Source organism: Perca flavescens, chromosome 6 (assembly GCF_004354835.1).
Source record: "Perca flavescens isolate YP-PL-M2 chromosome 6, PFLA_1.0, whole genome shotgun sequence".
Taxonomy (NCBI): domain Eukaryota; kingdom Metazoa; phylum Chordata; class Actinopteri; order Perciformes; family Percidae; genus Perca; species Perca flavescens.
The window spans coordinates 18,908,192-18,930,343 of NC_041336.1; the positions used below are offsets into that span (position 1 = coordinate 18,908,192).

General features: G+C 41.2%; 1 protein-coding gene across 2 annotated transcripts; it reads right to left on the minus strand.

Annotated features, from left to right (window-relative positions):
• Positions 1-3,429: 3,429 nt before the first annotated feature.
• Positions 3,430-20,358, minus strand: adar (adenosine deaminase RNA specific). Of its 2 annotated transcripts, none has more exons than XM_028579915.1 (16): positions 20,271-20,358; positions 15,272-17,039; positions 14,472-14,797; positions 13,604-13,799; positions 12,851-13,050; positions 12,275-12,410; positions 11,816-12,054; positions 11,326-11,482; positions 10,625-10,793; positions 10,271-10,364; positions 10,029-10,145; positions 9,748-9,875; positions 9,456-9,638; positions 9,228-9,340; positions 6,882-7,009; positions 3,430-6,222 (listed from the first exon to the last, which is right to left on the minus strand). In XM_028579915.1, exons 2-16 carry the CDS (start codon positions 16,913-16,915, stop codon positions 5,919-5,921), a joined length of 4,134 nt encoding a protein of 1,377 aa, XP_028435716.1. In that variant the 5' UTR covers positions 16,916-17,039; positions 20,271-20,358; the 3' UTR covers positions 3,430-5,918. The 2 variants fall into 2 exon arrangements, with proteins under 2 accessions (XP_028435716.1, XP_028435717.1); XM_028579916.1 differs by lacking the exon at positions 20,271-20,358 and adding an exon at positions 18,544-18,963.
• Between the last annotated feature and the right edge of the window lie 1,794 nt (positions 20,359-22,152).

A 22,152-nucleotide genomic window follows, 5' to 3' on the forward strand; every position in this document is an offset into this window, starting at 1 on the left:
GGAATACATGAAAGACACTGTAGTCCTCACACAAGAACCGATGGCATGGTTCTCATTTTGACTACTTGTTATTATACACTTTGCATTGTACCATTCTGCTTTTGCAGTCATTGGACAGCATCCATTGACTTTGACTAATCCTCAGGGTCTGAAAAGTCAAACAGGTTAAGGGCCACATACCAATATCCAACAAGGCTATGAGTCCTGCTAACCTCAGAATGCTAACAATGACAATGCTAACATAGTGATGCTAAGCAGGTATAATGTTCACTATCTTAGTTTACCATGTTAGCATGCTCATATTTGCTACTTAGCACGAAACACAAAGTACAGCTGAGGATGATGCAAATGTCATTAGTGTTGGACACATTAAAATTGTGATCTAATGATGGTGGTATATGACAAATCAAAAGTTAACCAAATGTATTACAATTGATTCTGAGGGGACCAAGAATATCTGTATACGAATAAATTCCGAAAGTCGTTAAGGTTTACTAAAAACCACAAATGTCAACCTCATGATGGCGCCAGAGGAAAAGTCAAGAGATCTTCAAAGTCTATAGGATACATTGTCTGGGCACCGATGTGTATCTGTACCAACATTTGTGCCTATCAATCAGGTCGGTGTTGAGATTTGTTTTACAGAAAAAGTGCTTGTGGTACCACAGGAGAAGTCAGGGGATCATCAGTATGTATGTAGGAGTCACCCTCTTGGTATCATAAATGTGTGTACAAACTTTAATGGCAATTCATCAAATAATTGTTGAGGTTTTTCCGTCTGGACTAAAGTGGTGGACTTACCGACTGACCAACATTATTAGGTTTGTAATATTTGCGTGATACCTTTCTAAAGCATTAGGCTTCATAGTTCTAGGCAGCCCAAATCCATCTAAACAAAAGATCAAAGTAAAAGCTATTTGACTGTATAATGTGATGAAGTGATCACACCACAAGTGGTGACATTATTCATAGTTTAGCTGGTACAGCAACATGTGGTATATTGTTACACTTCCAGAGTTTATTATGAATACTTTTATTCAGAATGCATTCAATTATACACATACTGTTTATGTAGCCTATAAGTAACATTCTATATTTTTAATGCCATATCATTTAAGTACAATCCCACTATGTGCCATTTATTCAATGACCAACACCACTGCAAAATTCTATTCCATATGGACACATCCTCCGACAGTGACTGTTAGATTATTGCACCATGGTAATTTTGTAAGATGGCAGTAACATTGTCAATTTTAGAGTGTCTGTGCATTACCCCTTTACATTATTTTATACCAAGCCAGTACTCACAGTACCATAGTCCTTTTCTAGGGCCCCTCTTTTCTTTTCTGATGCTTCGTGGATTTGAGGCTCCATCCCTCTTGTCTCACTTTTGATGACCATAATAAATTTGCGCCAGACTCCACAGGTTCTCATGATCTTGTGTTTTTTTTTATAGCTTAGCTTCTGAGCCATTTCTCTCCCAACTCAGCCCTTATACATTCCCTCCTTCCCCTCTCTCATTTATTTCCATTGGAGAGCATCGATTGGCTCATTTAAGCCCCACAGTCTGGACTAATATTTCACTTTATGCAGCCCTGTTCCACTCGTCCATCCTTCAATCAATCGTGCTTTACTCCTCTCCCTCTACTATTAGTCCAACTCTCCCACCATCCAAATACTTGACATGAGAGACTGTTTGAATCAAAGTTGATAGTTGGGGATGCTGAATGAATCACTATTGCACACAGACCATTTGGATGAAACAAATATGCATCTATATGTGTGCCTACATGTTTATATAATTATTGTCAACTTAAAGGAAATGTCATTGATTGATTTCTTAGCTCCAACTGTAATTAAGTGTAGGGGTATTATCATGCACATTGGTAGAACCACAGTGTGCTATTATATTGTGATTTATCAGAACTTGTTGGGATTCCACTGCTACACACCCTCCTCTAATGAAACAGGCAGTTTGGGGGGCATTAACGATAAAATTATTTATGACACTACACTGATTGGCTGGATCTAATGCTACACAGAGCTGATTCAGACACTGAATATCACTATTGTTCCCAGTGAGACATCACACACCAAACAACAGCTCAGTGTTATTGCATTAAAACACTGCTGAAACAGTGTGGAGTATTACTATTATCCAGTATCATGATTTTACAGCACATAACAAATATCTCTGAAGAATTTATGACGAATAGACATTTTCTTCCATAATACCCTTTTTATGTTTGATCCTCATTATCATTAGCTGCTTTACATGTTTATATTGTTTTTTTATATATATATATATATATATATATATATATATATATATATATATATATATATACACACATATATATATATATATATATATATATATATATATATATATATATATATATATATATATATATATATATATATATATATATATATATATATATATATACACACACATATATATACATATATATACACATATATATTTCTCACATCCCTGCTTACTATCACCACCCTATTGGTCTATTGTTCATTTGTTTATATTTATATATCTCTATATGCATGTTTACTGTGTGCAATGATAATAAAGTTGAATCGACTATACACTACTATACTAATACTAATTCTGACCTTTACCCAAAACATGTCCTAAACTTAAACTAGTCTATAGAAGAGGTAGGTGCTGGCTAAAATGCCCTCCTTGTCTTTAAAGGTCTATAATTAAAAGTAGAGGAACATAAAAACACTCAGACTTACACTGCCAGAAAATTAAAGCAAAAGGACCAAAATATTGTAAGCTTGAAGAATAATGTAGTTAATGTAAGGAGCCCACATAATATAATGTGCTAGTTTATGGATAAAATAAATTTCAGCACTGCACAGACCTTGAAAAGTAAGGAAGTACCCACAGATTTTGTCAAGCAGCCACAATGAATATTACCTGGGGCTGATTTCATATAGCCTTTCTCCACATGCATTCACACACTCACACAGCCTCCTGCCATAAAGGTGAGGACATGTTTCCATCTGCTGATCCTTTGGAGCATTGCAATAGGCTCTGCGCCTATTTGGGGCAAACACTGGATCAAACGCCACCCTGAGGAAAAGAGCCCCTGCTGTAATAATTAGCCGCTCATACTCACTCACACTCTCAGCCTAGAAAATTTATTTCCAATCATTGTTTATGGATAAATGTAATCCAAAGATACATCTTGGATGAAGAGTCAGAAGCAGAGGCACTGCTAGACATTTTTAGTCCCCTCAACCGTAGCTCTGACACAAACATCTATACCCCCCCAAATGTCAATGCCAGTATAATTCAGACAACTCAACCCCCAGGTGAAGAAAATACTACTCCTGTGAAGAAATAATTAGGTGATAAATAAATAAGACTTTGATAAGAAGAAAATGCCAGAAACACATAACCCCATTGAAACATTGCTACTCATTTTATTTCTTTTGACTTTCCAAACTTCCTTGGTAAAAAACAGCATATCCCATCGCAATTTAATTAAAACATCAGGAAAAAAAATATATAGAAAAGCAATTGTAGAGGATTTACAAAATATATACATTAAACTTATACATATACATACACACAGACATATATATACAGCTTTATACTAAAACATCAATTTTTGCATACAGTGGGGTCCAAAAGTCTGAGTCCACTACCAGAACTGTACATTTTAATAATCAAAACAAATATTTTTGTAGAGTGCTGTAACTTGACAAAGGACTTTCGGTCTATTGTTTTTAAGCCAGAGTCTTAAATCTTTAAAAAGGGTCAAACAATAGTTTACATTACTGCTGAAGACAGTAACAAAGTCCTCAATTAAAACTTGAACTTTAGGGCTGCAGTAAGACAGATAACTACACACTGGCCAGAGAGAGGTGCCACTCTACTGATGCATATCATCACTTCAAGCCAACCCTTCATTTTCGATCAAAACAAGGGCTCTGTACAATCGTCAAAGTGCACACAAAACAGTTTGAAGTATAATGGAATGCTGACTTGCATGGCTTTCCCTCTGTAGTTACCTGACTTTAAACACAATAAACATCTAGGAGAGACAAAAACAGTAACATCTGATGTGCTCTTAAAAAGGTGTGCTTGGATAATGTGGATTCTTAAAAAAAATTACAAAGAAAACTAATACAATTAATGTCCATACTGCATTATAATAATACAATTTATAAAAAACCGTATGCAATATTTTGAGCAATAAAATATCTGACTTAACATTTCTGTTATAAATCGATAAATTAGTTTCTGGAACTGTACCCAGGCTTTTGGACCCCACTGTAACATCTGTGTGTACATGTATTTGTATATACCTGATGTATATATTGCACCAGCCATCTACATATAACCAAATCAAGAACAGAATACACACTCTTAGACAACAAAACTCTCCTCACTCGGCAGTCCTCAAACTGGCCATGCAAGAGAACCTAAAAGCCTTTTCATATCTAGATGTAAAAAAACAAAAACAAACAATATGCAGGCAGTCTGCAGACAGGACAGTTAAGACAGTCTCGGACTTGCTAGCATGGCCAGCTACTGATGAACTTTCTTGCCAGAAGTGAAAAAAAAAAAAAAACACACAAGCAACAACAGAAATATTGTACTTCTTGGAGGTCATGACATCAGTAATTCTATATAAAAGCCCAAAAGCACAGAGAAATGATGGGACTGACCAAAGGGTTGGTCTGACCTATGCTATGCTAATGAAAACCATGGTAGCATATGGATGGATGGATGGACAGGTGTACAGTAAGTTTAAATTTGACTCAGAAACGGGGCCTGATCGAAGGCTTCAGGAGCTAAAGCCTCAAATGTCAAACAGTGAATGTTTGGTTAGCCACTGATCAGACTAAAAGTTGGCATTGATGTTCTTCTTATGTACAGTGAAAGCTGGGACTGTGCTGAACAGGGACTAATTTCCAATTTTCATGACACTCTTTTTAGGGCAAGTGCAATTTTCCAAAATCAAGATTCCTGCTGAGAGCGTCCCATCGTTTCTGCTCTCTGTTCTTAAAGCAACTGCTTGCATTTCCATGCAGCGTAACATAAGGAGCAGAAAATAAGCATGATGACAGAGGACTTCAACTCTAAATTATAATAATCGCAATTACAAACACTGCTGCAATGACTGATCATGTTAGGTTGAATGCCAATTAGCAGCACTTGTCAGCTACTTAAGCTCTCAAGGCAAAATTAGAAAAACAGCTTCCTAAAGAGGCCAAATCATCTGGGTCCAAAATGCAATTGCAATAGTCACAGAACCTGCAAAAATAAGTTTAAATATAAAAGTAGAACAGTGGGGGGAAAAAAATGACAACATATGCCAAACATAACAAGGACAAGATTAAAACTAAAATTACAACTTGAAACCAACCTACAGGTATAAAAAGATGACAAACTAATACAACCCAGAGTTGTAGCAGTGTTTACTATAGTGATTTACTGACTTCAAATCCAATTCCTTTTTCATGTAGTGTTTAGATTATTTTGTACACCCCGTGGATCTCTCCATAGCTCTGTCGGTCTATGTGACACCACTCATCCTTCAGGCTTTGCCCTTGCACTGTTCCTCTCCTTTATTCTGTCCCTTTCCATCACTCTTCCTCTGCAGCCATGTTCCATCAGAAGATAAAGTTCTGCCTGCTGGCTACGCATTGTTTGATTGTCCTTTCCTTCACATCAAACTTTTTCAATCTGCCTTGTGCTTTTCTCCCTCCATAGATTTCTATTAACCGCTTAAAAAAAAAATGATATTTTGTTGATTTAAATCCAGCTCTGTGTCATTGCAGCATTCATCTGAACACACTGCCCACACACAGATTACAGAGCTGGTTTAAATCAGAAAAGTATCCCTTTAATAATAATAATAATGTACCTCTGCGCCATTCTATGCCTCCTCTTGCTTGCCGTTTCTACTGCTGCCATATCCCACAGGAACTCCCGTTCCATTTTTCCCCTCCCCTGACTCAAAGCTCTTCTCTTCCAGCGGCTTGCCGATCCAGGCGCCGTAACCGTGGCTGCTGAGAGCTCGGAAGAACTGCTGCTTGGCTATCTGGAAGGACGTGGCCGACAGCTTAGCCTGAGAGTAGGAGGGCAGGCCGAGGAGGTCAACACGGCCACACCGCTGGCACAGAGAGCGGAACAGACCGAACAGGTTGGACTTGGACACCCTGGACACACTCAGTTTGTTCCTAGAGGGAAGGCATTAGAGGGCTGTTTAGTTGGAGTGCTCATTATACAAGGAAAAACATCACAGCCTGGCCAGCTGGCACGACACAACATTTCCTCTGATCATGCAGTGTTTCCTACTTAGATTACTTAACTGCCTGCTGCTGCTGTTTCGGGCGATTTAATCAAACTTCAATTAAGCTTGTGGTTACTTGTCAGTTTTTACTGAGTACAACAGAGCACTTGAGATTATTAAAAAGTGCTTGACTGATCTTCAAATATTTTTTCTGGAATCAAATTCCAGTGTTGTCTCTTCACAATCATATCGTGTTTGGTTAAATCAATATCTGCTCGGGAAAAGAACTGTCTTGAAGCTGTTGTGGGTTAATACACTTGTTAGCCACTAGAGAAAGACAAAAACACTAAAGAGCAGCACTACAAAAAAAAAAAAAAAAAAGGAAAAAGTTGCCAATTTTACAACCAGCTTTGTTTCAAAACTCTGCCAGATGACATCTTCTGCCCATGCTGCAGTGACACAAAGCTGGTTGAAAATCAGCAAAGTAAACCTTCAAATAATAAGTTGTTAAGTGAACAATACAAGACTATAAAAACAATCCAAAGCTATTAACAAACAATGTGTGTGTTGCCATCAGAAGCAACAGGATTTGGTTTAGATACATACCCATCCAGTTTGCCTTTGGTCCCGTCCAGCACCTCTACACTGTGCTGGTCTGGAAAGCTCCAGTTGACACTGGACTCCTTGGTCTTGCCCGTGTGCCGCGTGGAGTCGTACACACTCACCCTGCCCACCTACAGTCCAACCAGGTGGTGAGGGGGAAGTCGAGGGAAGAGAGCGCATATTTAGTTAAATCAGGCTAATTTAGTCCTATAGTGTGAGTCAGCAATTTGAACAGAGCATGTACAATTAGTTGTGTAATGCATGGGACGATTAGGAACGGTTGAATTTTTTTTCATGTGTAAATGAAAGCCAAGAAATTCTTAAAAAGGGGCTATAACAAGGAACAAGGGGAATTGTGTTCAACTGCCAGCTAGGCTACTGTATTTCTCAGACATTTTGCCCAGTGGTATGAGAATGACTTACCTGCTTTTTGTTAATTGACGGATGAGCTAAATTTAAAGATGATGAGCAATGAAGAAACAGTTGTGCAGGCACAAATAAGTGTGTTGGCAGCTAAATGAATAACATTTGAGAATGAGCACAGTACTATGGGTGGGAAAAATAAATTGATTCTTAGATGCATCGCGATTCTCTCTACAACGATTTGATTCAGAAAGTTAATAATCCTTGTGTTGATTTTTATTTAAAAGTTACCGTCTCCAGACAAGTACAAATCAGAAAACAGAGCGACTGAAAGAGGATGGGATAAAAAAAAAAAAAAAAACACACACACACACACACACACACACACACACTTATTAGGAACACCCTACTAAGACCACGTTTGACCCCCTTTTGCCTTAGGAACTGCCTTAATTCTTCGTGGCATTGATTCAACAAGGTGCTGGAAGCATTCTTTAGAAATGTTGGACCATATTTATAGGATAGCTTCTTGCAGTTGATGGAGATTTGTGGGATACACGTCCAGGGCACGAAGCTCCCGTTCCACCACATCCCAAAGATGTTCTATTGGGTTGAGATCTGGTGACTATGGGGGCCATTTTAGTACAGTGAACTCATTGTCATGTTCAAGAAACCAATTTGAAATGATTCGAGCTTTGTGACATGGTGCATTATCCTGCTGGAAGTAGCCATCAGAGGATGGGTACATGGTGGTCATAAAAGGATGGACTTAGTCAGAAACAATGCTCAGGTAGGCTGTGGCATTTAAACAATGCCCAATTGGTACTAAGGGGCCTAAAGTGTCAAGAAAACATTCCCCACACCATTACACCACCAGCAGCCTGCCCAGTAGTAACAAGGCATGACAGATCCATGTTCTCATTCTGTTTACAACAAATTCTGACAACCATCTGAATGTCTTAACAGAAATCGAGACTCATCAGACCAGGCAACATTTTTACAGTCTTCAACTGTCCAATTTTGGTGAGCTCGTGCAAATTGTAGCCTCATTTTCCTATTTTTAGTGGAGATGAGTGGTACCCGGTGGGGTCTTCTGCTGGCGTAGCCCATCCGCATCAAGGTTGTGTGTGTTGTGGCTTCACAAATGCTTTGCTGCATACCTCGGTTGTAACGAGTGGTTATTTCAGTCAAAGTTGATCTTCTATCAGCTGTAATCAGTCGGCCCATTCTCCTCTGATCTCTAGCATCAACAAGGCATTTTTGCCCCCCAGGACTGCAGCATACTGGATGTTTTTCCTTTTTCAGACCATTCTTTGTCAACCCTAGAAATGGTTGTGCATGAAAATCCCAGTAACTGAGCAGATTGGGAAATACTCAGACCAGCCCATCTGGCACCAACAACCATGCCATGCTCAAAGTGACTTACATCACCTTTCTTTCCCATTCTGACATTTAGTTTGGAGTACAGGAGATTGTCTAGACCTGGACCACACCCCTAAATGCATTGAAGCAGCTGCCATGTGATTGGTTGATTAGATAATTGCATTAACGAGAAATCTTACAGGTGTTCCTAACAATCTTTAAGGTGAGTGCACACACACACACACACACACACACACACACACACACACACACACACACACACACACACAATTAGTGTCTCACATATGTGTCTTATTAGATCTCACAATCTAATAAGACATAAATAATTTGGCAAAAACACATAGGCTGTTAATCTACTTTATCACATTACATCTGACCACCTCATGCTTTGTCTAGGAAGGGATTAGCAAACTGAGTAGCAAACTCAGATTCTATGTATATTTTTTTAAATCACGCATGGAAATGTACATAAACAAATTCGAGAATCGGTTTAAAAACTGAATCCTTAGCCTCTGAATCGTGAGGTGCCAAGGGATTCCCACCCCTCCTCAGTACTCCTGATTCAAGTTCACATTTGACATTGTCAAAAACGTGTGCAGTTACCTCTGGGTGATTTAGCATGAAGGGAGGAGGGAGACTTTGGGTGAACGCTTCACCATCTCTGGCCAGCCGACAGCAAACCGCACGTGTGAGGTGCCCGTGGCTGTACAGATAGCCTGACGGATCAGAACAAGAAAGCCACGTTGTAGAACAGATATTTGAGACAAGAAGCAACAAAAGTTGGAACGTTAAGTCTCATGAATATATTAAAAAACAACAGTATGTTTCTACCAAGCGTGATGGACTTCAGGTAGACGGGATGCAGGAAATGGGAGAGCAATGCCCCCTGCAGACCCAACACGTTCCAGCGCAGAATCTTATCGCTGCAACTCATGGTTCGCAGCCTCTCACCGTGCTGGATGCCGTCCCAGGTAGGGACAATGGCACTTGACTCCACTGGGATGGTGCCCTCGCCTGGCACACAAACACACAAACACACACACAGTCACAGGTCTTGCTTACAGACCAGTGAGTGGACTGTGCACTGATACAGAATTGTAAAAAAAGATGTGTGTCCATTCACCATTCTCCACTTTGGTGCGGAGCTTGCCCTGCTTTGAATTCTCAAACAGAGGCTGATGGCCCTCAACATCGTCCCCTGACTCACTGCATGACTTGTCAAATAGAGCACCATCCCCACAAGGTGCCGTGCTATGGATAAGAGAGTAACAGGACATAAGGTATGTAAAACATAACCTAAACATGAAACACTAATGCATCTGAGTGATGGACATGACCGGAATAAAAGAGGAGACCATGGGGGAGGTTAGGAACAAGGAGAAAGAAAACATCCAACACTCCCACCTGATGTAGAGGTGAAAGGTGATGTCCGATTTGATTTTCAGTTTGTCTTGCTCCGCTTGGTCAAATATACTGTCGTCTGTGCCATCATAGTGCTTGAGCAGCTCAATGTACAGAAACCTGAGAAGACAGGAGACAGTGAGTTAGACTTATAAATAATGTCCTGCAGACTGGGTCTTGGGGAAGAGCAGGGTATTTTCACAATAGGGAGAGAAACATTGATAAAGAGCAAGATTTTTTTCTACCGAACAAATCCCCTTCTGGAGATGATTTCAGCGTGGCAATCATTAACAGTGTCCCCTTTAAGGCTCAGTTCCTCCCCTTTAACACAGCGATTTCCTGACAGAAAAAAAAACAAGACACATTCAATGTCAAAGTATACAAACATGCAACGCAGGCCTCTTGGTTCTGCAGTGACATAGTTCTGTTCCAGCTTTCTGACAGCACATGCCTCTGAGCACAGAAACCCATACAACTTCTTCACATCATGGAAAAATGCCAACATAACGCATTATGTTGCAACACAATTGCTTATACCTATGGGCGGTTATTACCAACTCCCTTTGCTTCATAGGATATGCTAAAGTTAATGGGTATACCAGTTCCCAGGCTGACAACAGTCCCCAGGCCCTCCCCCCTCCTCATGACGATGGTGGCCAGAATCTTGCGTCCCAGAAGGCTGTGCTGGATACGTGTGGTCAGGGCGTTGAAACGCTGGTGACTCAACATTGCTATCTGGTCATGCAAAGTGCTGCCACTCACTGGAAGCTGGAGAGAGGGATGTATACAGGACAGGCAAAATAGAAAAAGAAAGGATTATTTAACATTCTGACCAATATACATCTGATGATACTCAGATACAGAAAATGAAAAAATACTATCGTAAATTATTAAGGCTTTCCAAACATATCTAAGGCTGCCTGAGAATATAATAAAACATGTGTGGCCAGATAATGTGTAATGTGTGTATGCCAATACAAATTTGACTCTTCCTATAGCTGCTAGAAAGCTAAAGCCTTCCAGCGAAGAGAATCGATTCAGTTACTGTGAAGCACGAAATGTGTGGAGTTATAGACTCCAATTTACTATAATTAGTTATGTTTTAACTGAGGTTACATGTTATATACGTGTGCCTATGTTGTTATTTTGTCAGTGAATCAGATTAAGTTAAGTGAGGTGGTTAAGTCAATTATATGCAGGTGTGAACTGTAATTCCATTAAGTCCTGCCTTATCCCCATGTTGAGCCAGAGAAGGCTCATGTTTTATGACAGAAAATGTGAACCATTGAAAAGTCAGTACCTCAGCTGGGATAAGCTCCCCAGTGCGGGCTGCCCTCTCAGCCTCTCCAATCAGAACCCGTAGAGCAGCATCTGCTGCTTCCTGTTTTCCCTGCTTCTTGTTGGATGCACACACTGGCGGGAACCAGCGTCCGCCCAGCTTGGCCTGGTAGGTGAACCTGAGCGGGGACAAAGAGGAATTGACGGGGTTTTCTCACTCACTTTTAGAACAAAAAGGAACCCATTGAAAGCCATGGGGAGATAAACACAAACATCCATTCGAGCACTTTCTTTCGCATGTCAAGTGTTGCTAGAGAGAAATTAGTCAAAAGGGCCTTTATTAATGTTCCAAAATCTTAAATTATAAAAAAAAAAAAAAAAAAAATGTCTTCTCTGCTACACAAAGAACATATTTTTCCAAGCACATGGTAACCTGGACAGTAAGAGATTTTGTTTTATCCAGTGTGTATGTATTAAATGTGTGTTTGTGCATTGATGCAGTTAACACATACTTCGGCTCATGTGGTGGCCCAGACTGGCCCACCAGTCGGATCTCAGCGGCAAAGCCCCGGGCTCTAGCGTACTCCAGAAGACCCGACACGGCATTATTGTTCAGGTGGTTAATGAGGTCTCCAACCCCTGCCTCGTGTGCTGCTCGCAACTCATCTGCAGTCAGAGGAGGCAAAGAGGGATATGTAGTCCCAGAACCACTGCCATCACTATCACTGGAGGAGCCCAGGGGCAACTGGGGCTGGAAAAGAGAGAAGGGAGGAAGAGCGGAGAAAAAGAGATGTGAACAATATTGAGCCAACAGAGCAGAAAAGCGTGACAGTGGCAACAAAATCATTTCTTTCAGTCTGAGTGATCTGTTGTTATTCTAAAGTCATTCCACTCATGTTGGGGATATGCAAAGCCCCTCTCTTTCCTCCCAAATGAACAACTCAAGTTATTCTTTTCTATTCACTCCTCACCTTGTTGAGCTGCAGTCTCCCGTCAGCCATTAATTCTTTGACGGCCTCCTCTGCTGCCAGCTGGCGGGCTGCTTTCTTGCTTGGAGCTGAGGCCTCTGCAAACAGGCTCTCTCCGACCTTCACCCTGTACATGAACCTGAACACAGTGCAGAGAAGGTTAAGAAGGGAGGAAACAGAAAAAGGAAGACTTATTTTTTGTGTGTGTGTGTGTGTGTGTGTGTGTGTGTGTGTGTGTGGTGGGGATTTGCAACTATGATCATTGATGATTATATCACACTTAGATAAATGAGAAGATGTAAGAGTGATGCCTATGGTGTACTAGTAACCCAGATGGAACAAAGTGACCCGAAGAACACAAACGTTTTTATTGTATCTACCAGATGGCTGCCTGAAGGGATAGATCATAAACAGAACGAGTGGAAAATAGTGAATAGACAGAGATGGTACTGTGTCTGTCAGCTGATTGAAAGTACTAAGTACAGATTGAACAGAAATAGCTGATCAACTACTTTCCTGAGGAGGAACTTGCAGTGTGGGTGACCAATTCAGAGGGGGGGGGGCTAAAGGAGCCAGTACCTTGGGTCATGTGGTGGGCCTGCCTGCCCAGTGATGATGAATTCAATGGGGTTCCCGCTGCGCTGGCTGTACTCCATGAGGACAGACACCGGATTCTTCCCACCAGGCAGAGAGCGGGACAGTGGCTGGCGAGGTCCCTCCACTGTCCCCATCCCTTCCACACTAGTCCCAAAAATTCCCCCCGTGCCTTCAGCTGGCGCCTGGTAGACAGCAGAGGAGACATAATATATTTCAATTAAGGATGTTTTTTGATGACTAAGTTTGAATAAAAGGATTTATTCCCTGGTAGCGCTGCAAAATTATCACAAGCAAAATGTTGCTCTCCACAACCTTTAATGGTAAACATACCAGATAAAGGAGGGATGTAAATTCCCAAAGAAGAAGATGTTGCGCAATTCCCGGTTTTCATTTCTTGGGCGACAATACAGAGTAGCACCGCCTGCTGTTATCAAGACATATTACGTTTCTCAAGTTGGTGTCAGGTGAGTGTGTCCCGACTTTTGGACCTTGGGGACGCGACTGATCATATCGACGGGGTTTTTTGTCAACGGTCGGCCGTCGGCTAAATGTGTCTACACCTTAACTTGACTGACCTATATTGACTTTGCCGTTTACAGCGTCTGCTCTGATGCATTAAATGTAGTGCTCTCTTTTTGTCATGTTAAGTGCCAATCTCGGGTGTTTAAAGCTAAATTTGGCAGTCTATAGATGGCTGGTGGGGGCTTATTTCCAAACATTCATACAAAAACTTACAGTGTTGTCTGGGAGTAGATCCATCACTTGGTCTACACCGGCAGTATTACCCTCGTTCCCCGTGCTTGACCCTCCCTGCATTTCTGCGATGAGAATACGGAGGGTGCCCGCAGCAGCGTCTTTTTTTGCAACCTTCTTACTAGAAGCTTCTGCGACAGGAAACAGCCTCCCGTTGAGCATTACCTGCATACGAAATCTGACAAAAGGAGAGAAAATATACGGATGAGACGCCGTGGTCAATAAATGATTAAGTGAGCAGCTACAATTTCCTAAAACTACTGTGTTGCATAACAAGCAATGCAACTTTCATTCTTAATTAGCTGCATCATGTGTTTTCATTAAGGCCGATTTATTGCTCACAGACTTTGAATCAATAGGTTTGTCACCAGGTGCTTTACAGAAGGTAAAAAAAATGTGGATGGATTAACATCAAATTATGTACATATTACATAACGAAAAAGCACTTAGCACTTCGATAACCCAAGTCTTGTTATATTTAGGGAGGCACAGATCCAACGTACATACCTCAACTAAGAGGTGCTGCTGATACAGATTACTGCTCTCATATCAGTACCCTCTTTTTCCCAAATGTAAAGTGTCCATGAAACTAATCAAGTGAATTTAACAAGAGATTCTTGTGGTACCATATATGGAGTCTGTGGCCCACTGTGACTTAATGAATGTAACTGAACTAAATACACTGACAAAGATACTGTATTGGTCAATACCTGATCCACTTTGTAAGGTCAGTATTGGCCCTGGTGCATCGCTAGCTAGGTTTCAACATTACAGAATGAACACACAGACAATCACAGACTAATTTACCCAATAAAACTTTACAGTGACAAACTTAGCTTATGTGACGAACCTTGGGTCATGAGAGGGTCCAGACTGGTCGAGGAGCAGGAACTCACAGTTCTGGCCCAGATACTGGGCATACTCCATGAGGCCGCTGACGGGGTTCTTCAGCCTCACCTCCTGCAATTTGGCCCACAGGTTCTGGGGAGGTGGAGCAGCCAGCGACACAGCTATAGTTCCCACAGAGTTCACCTTCTCTGCTGCCAGTTTCCCAGCATCTGTCTCTTTGCGAATGGCATTGAGGAATTCTGGGATATCGTCATTGGCCCACTGTCCTTCGTTGGTCTCTTCATCTTTGCATGAGGTAAGGAAGGCGGGCAGGAGGGAGGATTGGGACTTAACGGGAAAAGTGGGTAAAGGGTTAAAATCAGGGTAGAACGCCAAGGCTGGTAACCTTTGCTGAATACATCAAAAAAAAAAAAAAAGACACTTCACATCTTCCAGGGACAATGTAGATTTTTTTTTCTCAAAAGGAGTTGTTCGACAATTTGCATGCAAACCCTCACACGTCTGACCTGTAAACATAAGGCTACTGCCAGTCCTGTTAACTTAGCTTAGCATAAAAACTGCATTTAAGTGTATTTCCCAAAAAGTCGAACTATTCCTATTATCTTTGTAGAGACTGTGCTGTAACACAACTGTGGGAAACCTTTTGATTACCTAGAAATAGTTGGCAGCCATTAAACTTGAAATGATTCTGTTTTGTTATTTATAGTTATGTTTTAAAACATAATTCACATTTATGTATTTAATGTAATCACCTTAATACCATTAAATAAAACACACACAAAGCACAGAAATGTTACCAACCGCTTCACTATGACTTTGCTCTGGCATCCAACCCTCTGGGAGTGGCAGTGGCTCGAGGCCTGGTATTGGTGGTAGTGGAGGCGATGGCAGAAAGACAGACCCTCCTCCCTTCTCATCTCTGGGTTCCTCCTTCATCCAATTCCCCTCAGCACGGTTGCTCTTTGCGGCTTTAATGCTCCTTTCCATCCTCTCTCTGCGGTGGGTGGAGAGTTCCCAGGTGGGGGGGTGAGCTTCACTATTCTTAATAACTTCACCTTGCTTCTCCAGCGAGTAAAGGGTGGGATTAACCTGCTTTGCACTCCTAAGACCCAGATTCTTTGCTATTACAAGAGACGTTGCCTCCCCCGATGCCAGAAGGTACTGCAGAACTAGCTCCTTTTGTTCAGCCATTGTGGGAAGCACAAGTTCTGGATCCGGGGAGCTGGTAGTAATGGGATGTTGCGTCTCCTGGTGCTGACCTTTCGCTGGTGATTGGGATTCTTCAGAGTCTGATGACTGTGAAGAGGAGCAGTAAGATGAACTGGATTCTGTGTCAGAGTCCTCTTCTTTGCCTTGTCCCCTGCTTTCTGCTGTTTCTGTTTTTAGCTCAACCTTGGCTTCAGGAACTGGAGGGTGTCCTGAGCTGACACACAGATGGGAAGGTGGAATTTGTACTTTAGAGTTTTGATCTCCCTCGCCTCCGAGAGGTTCTCTGTAAAGACTCCACTCGGGAGGGTGGAGTCCTTGCTTGGAGGCTTTCTGGGAGCGCTCCAAAGAGTAGAGAGCCTTGTTGACTATCGTTTTAGGCAGACGCAGTTTTTTGGCTAAGAATTTTGCACAGATACTCTCACTTGGTTTCAAAGCAGCCAAAGCCCTGTGAACCTGGTCCTGGATGTCAGAAGTGAGAGTGATGTTAACTTTAGTAAAGCTCAAATTTGCAGAGCTGCTGGATGCAGAATGTCTGCCAAACCTTTCTCTTACTCTGTTGGGCCTGTCTCGATGAAGGGACAAACTCTGAAAATTGTCACTCAGAGAGTCTGTTTGCACGCGACGTTGTCTGTTGGAGCTGTGGTTTGTACCTTGTAACTGGTTGTGATTTAGGTGTCGAAGACCTGGGGTGCCTTGTGTGGCTCCTGAGCATACAAAACTCTGATCTTGACTAGGACCCCCTCTACCCCTTGGGCTGCTGTCAGGGTATGGATATCTATTGTACCCTGACTGGGGCTGGTAAGAGGAACTAGCCTGCCTGTCAGGTACCGCTCCCACTCCCCCTCCCCCTCCGTGTAAATTGGCTATGAACTGTGGTGCCTCAGAGCGATGTCCTCGCAGGAACTCGACCTGTTGGTACTGAAAGGAATTGGGACCAGGATAAGGAACGTGATTCTGATTATGCGAATTGTAAAGGGCCTCTGGTTTAGAAACCACTTTATTGTGCTTTGGTATGGGTGGAGCGGAGGGGGTGAGAGAAGGAGCTGGGGGCAGCTGTACGGGCACTACAGGACGGGCAGGGCTGTTGTAGTAACTTGGATATGGGCTCTGCTGTGGGCCAGCTCTAGGATAGAGTGAGGGTGGTCCAGGTCTGTAGTAATTCTCCTTGGCCTGGAAATCAGGTGGTGGATGTCTGTGGTAGTGTTCTTTGTAAGGCCCTCCTCTACCTCTGCTCATAGCGCAGGGGTTGAGTCTGAAGGGGGCCGGTGAAGCTTGATGTGCAGCTTCTGTATAAGTCTACGTCCTCTTGCACAAACAGCAGACCCTGATCAGTCAGGGCACGCCAACTGCAGCGGAGGACCTGAAATAAAAAAAAAACAAAGGACGGTGTCAGGAGAATATTAATAAGAAAAAAATAAATGAGAGTAAGATAATCGAATGGTGTAAAAATGAGCAACAGCATGGAGGGCAAGAGAAACTGTTGTTCCAGCCAGTAACATAAGTTTGGACCCTGCTGGAAAATCACCAATCTTCTTAAGTGTCCTTGTTTAAGTCAGTGAAACTATACCAGCTTCAAGGATGTGATCCTTAACTTTTGTCTTCTTGAAATTTTGTATACAATATACAGTGGACAATGAAATATCTGGAAATTATAGGGGGGAAAAATTAAGATTATGTGAAGAGGATGAACTCTAATGTACACCAACACGGTCAACGTTGCTATGTATATCTTCAGATTTTACCCTAGCCAGTCTACAAGGATACTGCAGGGTGACATACTGTCTCTCGCGGTCACACTGAAACTTAATCCCAAGGTAAAAGGATGGTGATTAATAATTCATACCTTCTTATGACGATTCTGTTTTATTTCTGGCCTTACAAATTATTGCTGGATCTGGATCCATGGCAGAGAGGAAAAGTGAGACACTGATGCATAAGAAAAGGACAGTTCCAAGGACACAAGAACATAAAGGGCTGCCTGTCAGGGATAAGCTGTAGACAGAAAACCATGCAACTTTGCTCACCGACAGTCCTGACTATAAGAAGGGTTTTGTAGAGCTACGTTTATTCCTCTCTACAAAAACACACATGAAACATTTATATGTAGATTCTGAACTGCATAATCAAGAGTTCATATATATATATATATATATATATATATATATATATATATTTTTTTTTTTTTAGAAATGGTACAACAAACATTGATTCAGCCTCAAGTGTCATATCTGACAACACTCAATAATGTCTATAGCAGTGAGACCAACAACAAGGAGATGCTCAATACTGAGTCAGGTTTCATCCCCTCTGGCCCAGTCAGCAACACTGGTCTGTCACATAGAGCTGAGCAGGCCCGAACACCGCCACATTAATAGAGAACACCATAGTATTGGTTCATCACAGTAATAGGGGCCGACAGAACCGACGGCCCAGGGGCCAAACAGGGCTGGAGCTGACTCATCTTGACCCTGATGCAAGGCAACAGTTGACAGCCAAAATAACAACTCAGTTTTTCTAAGCCCACTGTCATTATGCTCCTCTCGGTTTTGAACCTAGGAAGAAAACGTTATTTCCCCATAGAGGATCAATAAATGAGTATGAATTAAATCAATAAATTAAGCATTGGCAAGACAATTGATTAATCAACTATTTTGCACACTTCCTGCTGTTCTATCAAGACACAGCTAAATACCACCAATGCACAGTCCGAAGTTCAAGTGACCCTGTTCCATCACTGAGACCTGTGTCCATTGTCAACTGAGCAGTGCTGAAAACTCGGCTCACATATCATCACGTGCATGCAACACACCACATTTAACTGGTACCCCAAGGCCCAGTGCGCTCTCAAGTATTGTTGATCTCACCTACAGTAGCTGAAATGAAAGTGGCTGCGGTGAATAAAGTGGGAGGTTTTAACGTCGCTAACGTTACTCCTGTGGCCTCCCAATGATCATATGGCTTAAACAGAGACTTTAAAAAGAATAACAACGTTCAATACACAAATCATAAAGTAAACGCGTAAAGTAAGCAGGGAACCGGTGGTACATTAGAAATAGTAGATATGTAGTTGTCAAGAAATGCTCTCCAAGGCGCAGGGTCTTCCGCTTTGGATGAGCTAGGTCCTTTTCTCTAGCTTCCACAATGAAAACAACAGTGATGTCGCTGTTTATAAATGCTGTAGGCAGTGCTGTAAAAACTCGTTGCTAACTATTGCACCACGAAAGCTGAGGGAAAATCCACCTCGCGTATGTAAAAAGAAACAGAGGCCGTCAGACACGGATTAAGTTTCGATTTCATTTCTGACGAGTTAGGTTTCTATTGTTAGTCACGTGACTGGCAGATGGCCACGAGGACAGACTGATGCACAGACATGAAGATCAGCAGAAGTGTCTATAAAGTATAACAAAATAAGAAAAAGCTCTTCTGTGGCTGTCGGTTCATTTTTTAAGAGGTCGCTCTTCGGTCCCCCTCAAAAGAAATCAATGTGCCTGTGTTACTGTGGAGCTACAAGGAAATCCTCTCTTGAATGCATGCTATGTGCTCAGATCAGATTCTCACATTAAAATAAAACGGGGAGAGAGAATAGACGGAGAATGATAGTAATGTAATGCACTACTTTTGGGAGATAAAATATCACAGCAACACGTTGAGATCTTGTTCCAGGATTGTGAAATGATGAAAACTAAATCAAAGTAGAGTACGGGTAAAGGTCACTATCAAAAACAAAGATCTAGCACGGACACTTGTGCCCACAATAACAATATAGCCTCCTTTCACCAACACTGATGTATACACTCATTAAAATGCAGTTTAACCTAGAAAGCAGTGCAGCGGGGAGGAGCGCACTCATACAAAGATATGACTACAAACTTCACCGTCGGTGTGAGTGATTTCCCACCATTTATATTTCAGTAAATGCGCTAAATCTTCTATAATCTTTAGCATATTCCATAATTAATACGTCAATTTAAATAGGCTAAATAAAATGTGTCCTCAATTCTCAGTACAAATGTACCTAGCTGTATTATTCATTACACTGGATACATATAGAAAATATTGCGAACATGATTTAGCCATGTAGCGTTAGGAACGGTCTACACACAGTTTCCCATTTGTGTATCATCGTCAACTTAATATAGGTCAACACAAACTCATGCCATCAGTTGTCCCTTGCTTTTGCTTGTCGTATTCTTTGAATGAACATAAAGCTAACGTTATAACTCCAAAAGCTAGCTACAGGTTAGACGAGTTACTTAAATTTAATTTAAACCACCGAGAAACCTGTGTTCAGACATTTAACTCTCTGAATGTGTTACGTTAAAGCCATATTCGAGGCGTTAGCAGATAACAGCAGCCAAGTGAACATCGTTTCTCCTCCAGCTAACGTTAGCCTGCTAGCTTATCACGGGCAGCAGCACCCTACACCGCACTGGCACTGCACCATTTCCGACTGTTGCCTGCAGCACAGCTATGTCTGCCAATGCAAGACTACAACACAATCAATTCACTGCTTGCTAACGCAAAACATTCAAACTACACTTAACCCAAACCATACAACTGATTTAAGGAACCCAGGTGGCTAATCGATTACCTGAACTCGTGTATCGCCTCAGTGGGCTCGTGTTGATGTGCAATATTGTAATACGGTGATACAAACAATCAAAGAACTGGTGCGCGAATAAGTGACGTTTATCGCTTGCGACTCATGTGGCTGCTTGCAACCTACACGTCGCATGTAGATGACGCAGCCACATCGGCAAGGTTCCAATATTTTCCAGATGTGCCCTCCGCATGCTTTAATATTTTGGGTTGGAAATCTTTACAGAGAAACATGTGCAACTCAGATTTTAACGTTCACAGTGACTAAAATCACATATGTCGCTCGAGCAGGTTACTCTTCTCTGTATAGGCTACTTAAATTCCAATTTGCTTCTTTGGCTTGACTATACATTTTGCCAAAGCAAGTTGTAGGACATTCAAGGTTAACATGTTATGCCTTCTTCCATTGCCATGTAATTTTTCTCACAAGTACATATTGAATTAGGTTTATGTCATTTTTATTTTTAACACCTTTAAAAAACTAAGGCAAAGTAGGCTACAAAACAAACAACAACAACAACAACAACAAGCAACAACATGAATAAAGCACATTTAAATTATGAATAAATAAATAAATAGGGGGCAATAAATACAAATTATGACAAAAAGGTCAAACTCCTGTATCCAAATAGCATTACAAGTTTTTAAACAAAACTTTAAAATATTAACGGAATCAGCATCCTTATATACTCTCTTATAAACTCTGTCCTCTGTCCCCATTAGATTTGAGTTTATTTAGGTTATCAGTTGTTGTCTGGGCTACCAGGTGTGTCTGTATCCACTTTTTTTCAATGGTTGTGGTCACTCAGTCTGTATTTAGAAAATGTTTTGCTCATTTTTTGTCTTTTTTTGTCATCAGCAAACATTTAACTTCCCTTCATGTACATTTTAAGGAATTGCGGGTGTCTTTCAAGCCATTTTCAGTCATAGTTGGACGTGAGTGGCATTACATTGCTGTTATACTGATCTAGAGACCTGTCTACATCTTCCGAATATTGTATTTCTTTTTTTAAGATTATTTTTTGGGCATTTTAAGGCCTTTATTGACAGGACAGCTGTAGACATGAAAAGGGAGAGAGAGGGGGAATGACATGCAGCAAAGGGCTGCAGGTCGGAGTCGAACCCAGGCCCGCTGCGTTGAGGAGTAAACCTCTATATATGGGCGACCGCTCTACCAACTGAGTTATCCGGGCACCCAGAATGTAGTATTGTTATTCTAAACCAAACTAACTTGTCATTGCATATACACACTCAACAGATAAATCCCATTCTAAATCTATTCTGTTATTATGTTGTTTTTAAATGAAGTTTATATATATATATATATATATATATATAGCAAACATACATATATATATATATATACTACATATATATATATATATGTAGTAATTAAAAATCTGTTTGCTGTCTGCTGAGAGAGAGAGAGAAAGAGAGAGAGAGAGAGAGAGAGAGAGAGAGAGAGAGAGAGAGAGAGAGAGAGAGAGAGGGTCTATTTAGTTAAATTCTGATCATTTGATGACGAGACTTCCTCTACCATCCTCTTTGGTAAAAACAAGTCAAGGAATGTTTGTATAACTTAACTTTAATATAGTGAGTTTTTAGGAGACCACAGATTATAGCTGGCAAGATAAATGTTGCACTTTGCTAACATATCCAGTGGGTGTCAGCATTACTCTTTGAATATACTGATGTCCGATTTAGTTAAAAAGCAAAGCAGCTTTTGAATATTGCTAGCTGGTGTAAATTAGAAAATTACAGACTGTAATAACTTTAAACTGTTGTTTGACAGATTTAGAAATGTTTCCTTGTAGGTCACTAGAGTATTTACACAGACATTGGTATTTTGCTCCCTTTATTTCCTTCCCAAGCTT

Bases quoted from the DNA above. Each gene is read 5' to 3' on its own strand.
- adar (XM_028579915.1), bottom strand. From the start codon at position 16,915: ATGAGCAGAGGTAGAGGAGGGCCTTACAAAGAACACTACCACAGACAT. The intron at 13,800-14,471 runs GTTCGTCACATA...TCCTTTTGTCAG, and splicing joins GGACCCTCTCATGACCCAAG to ATTTCGTATGCAGGTAATGC. The intron at 10,365-10,624 runs GTATACCCATTA...TTTTTCTGTCAG, and splicing joins TGTTGTCAGCCTGGGAACTG to GAAATCGCTGTGTTAAAGGG.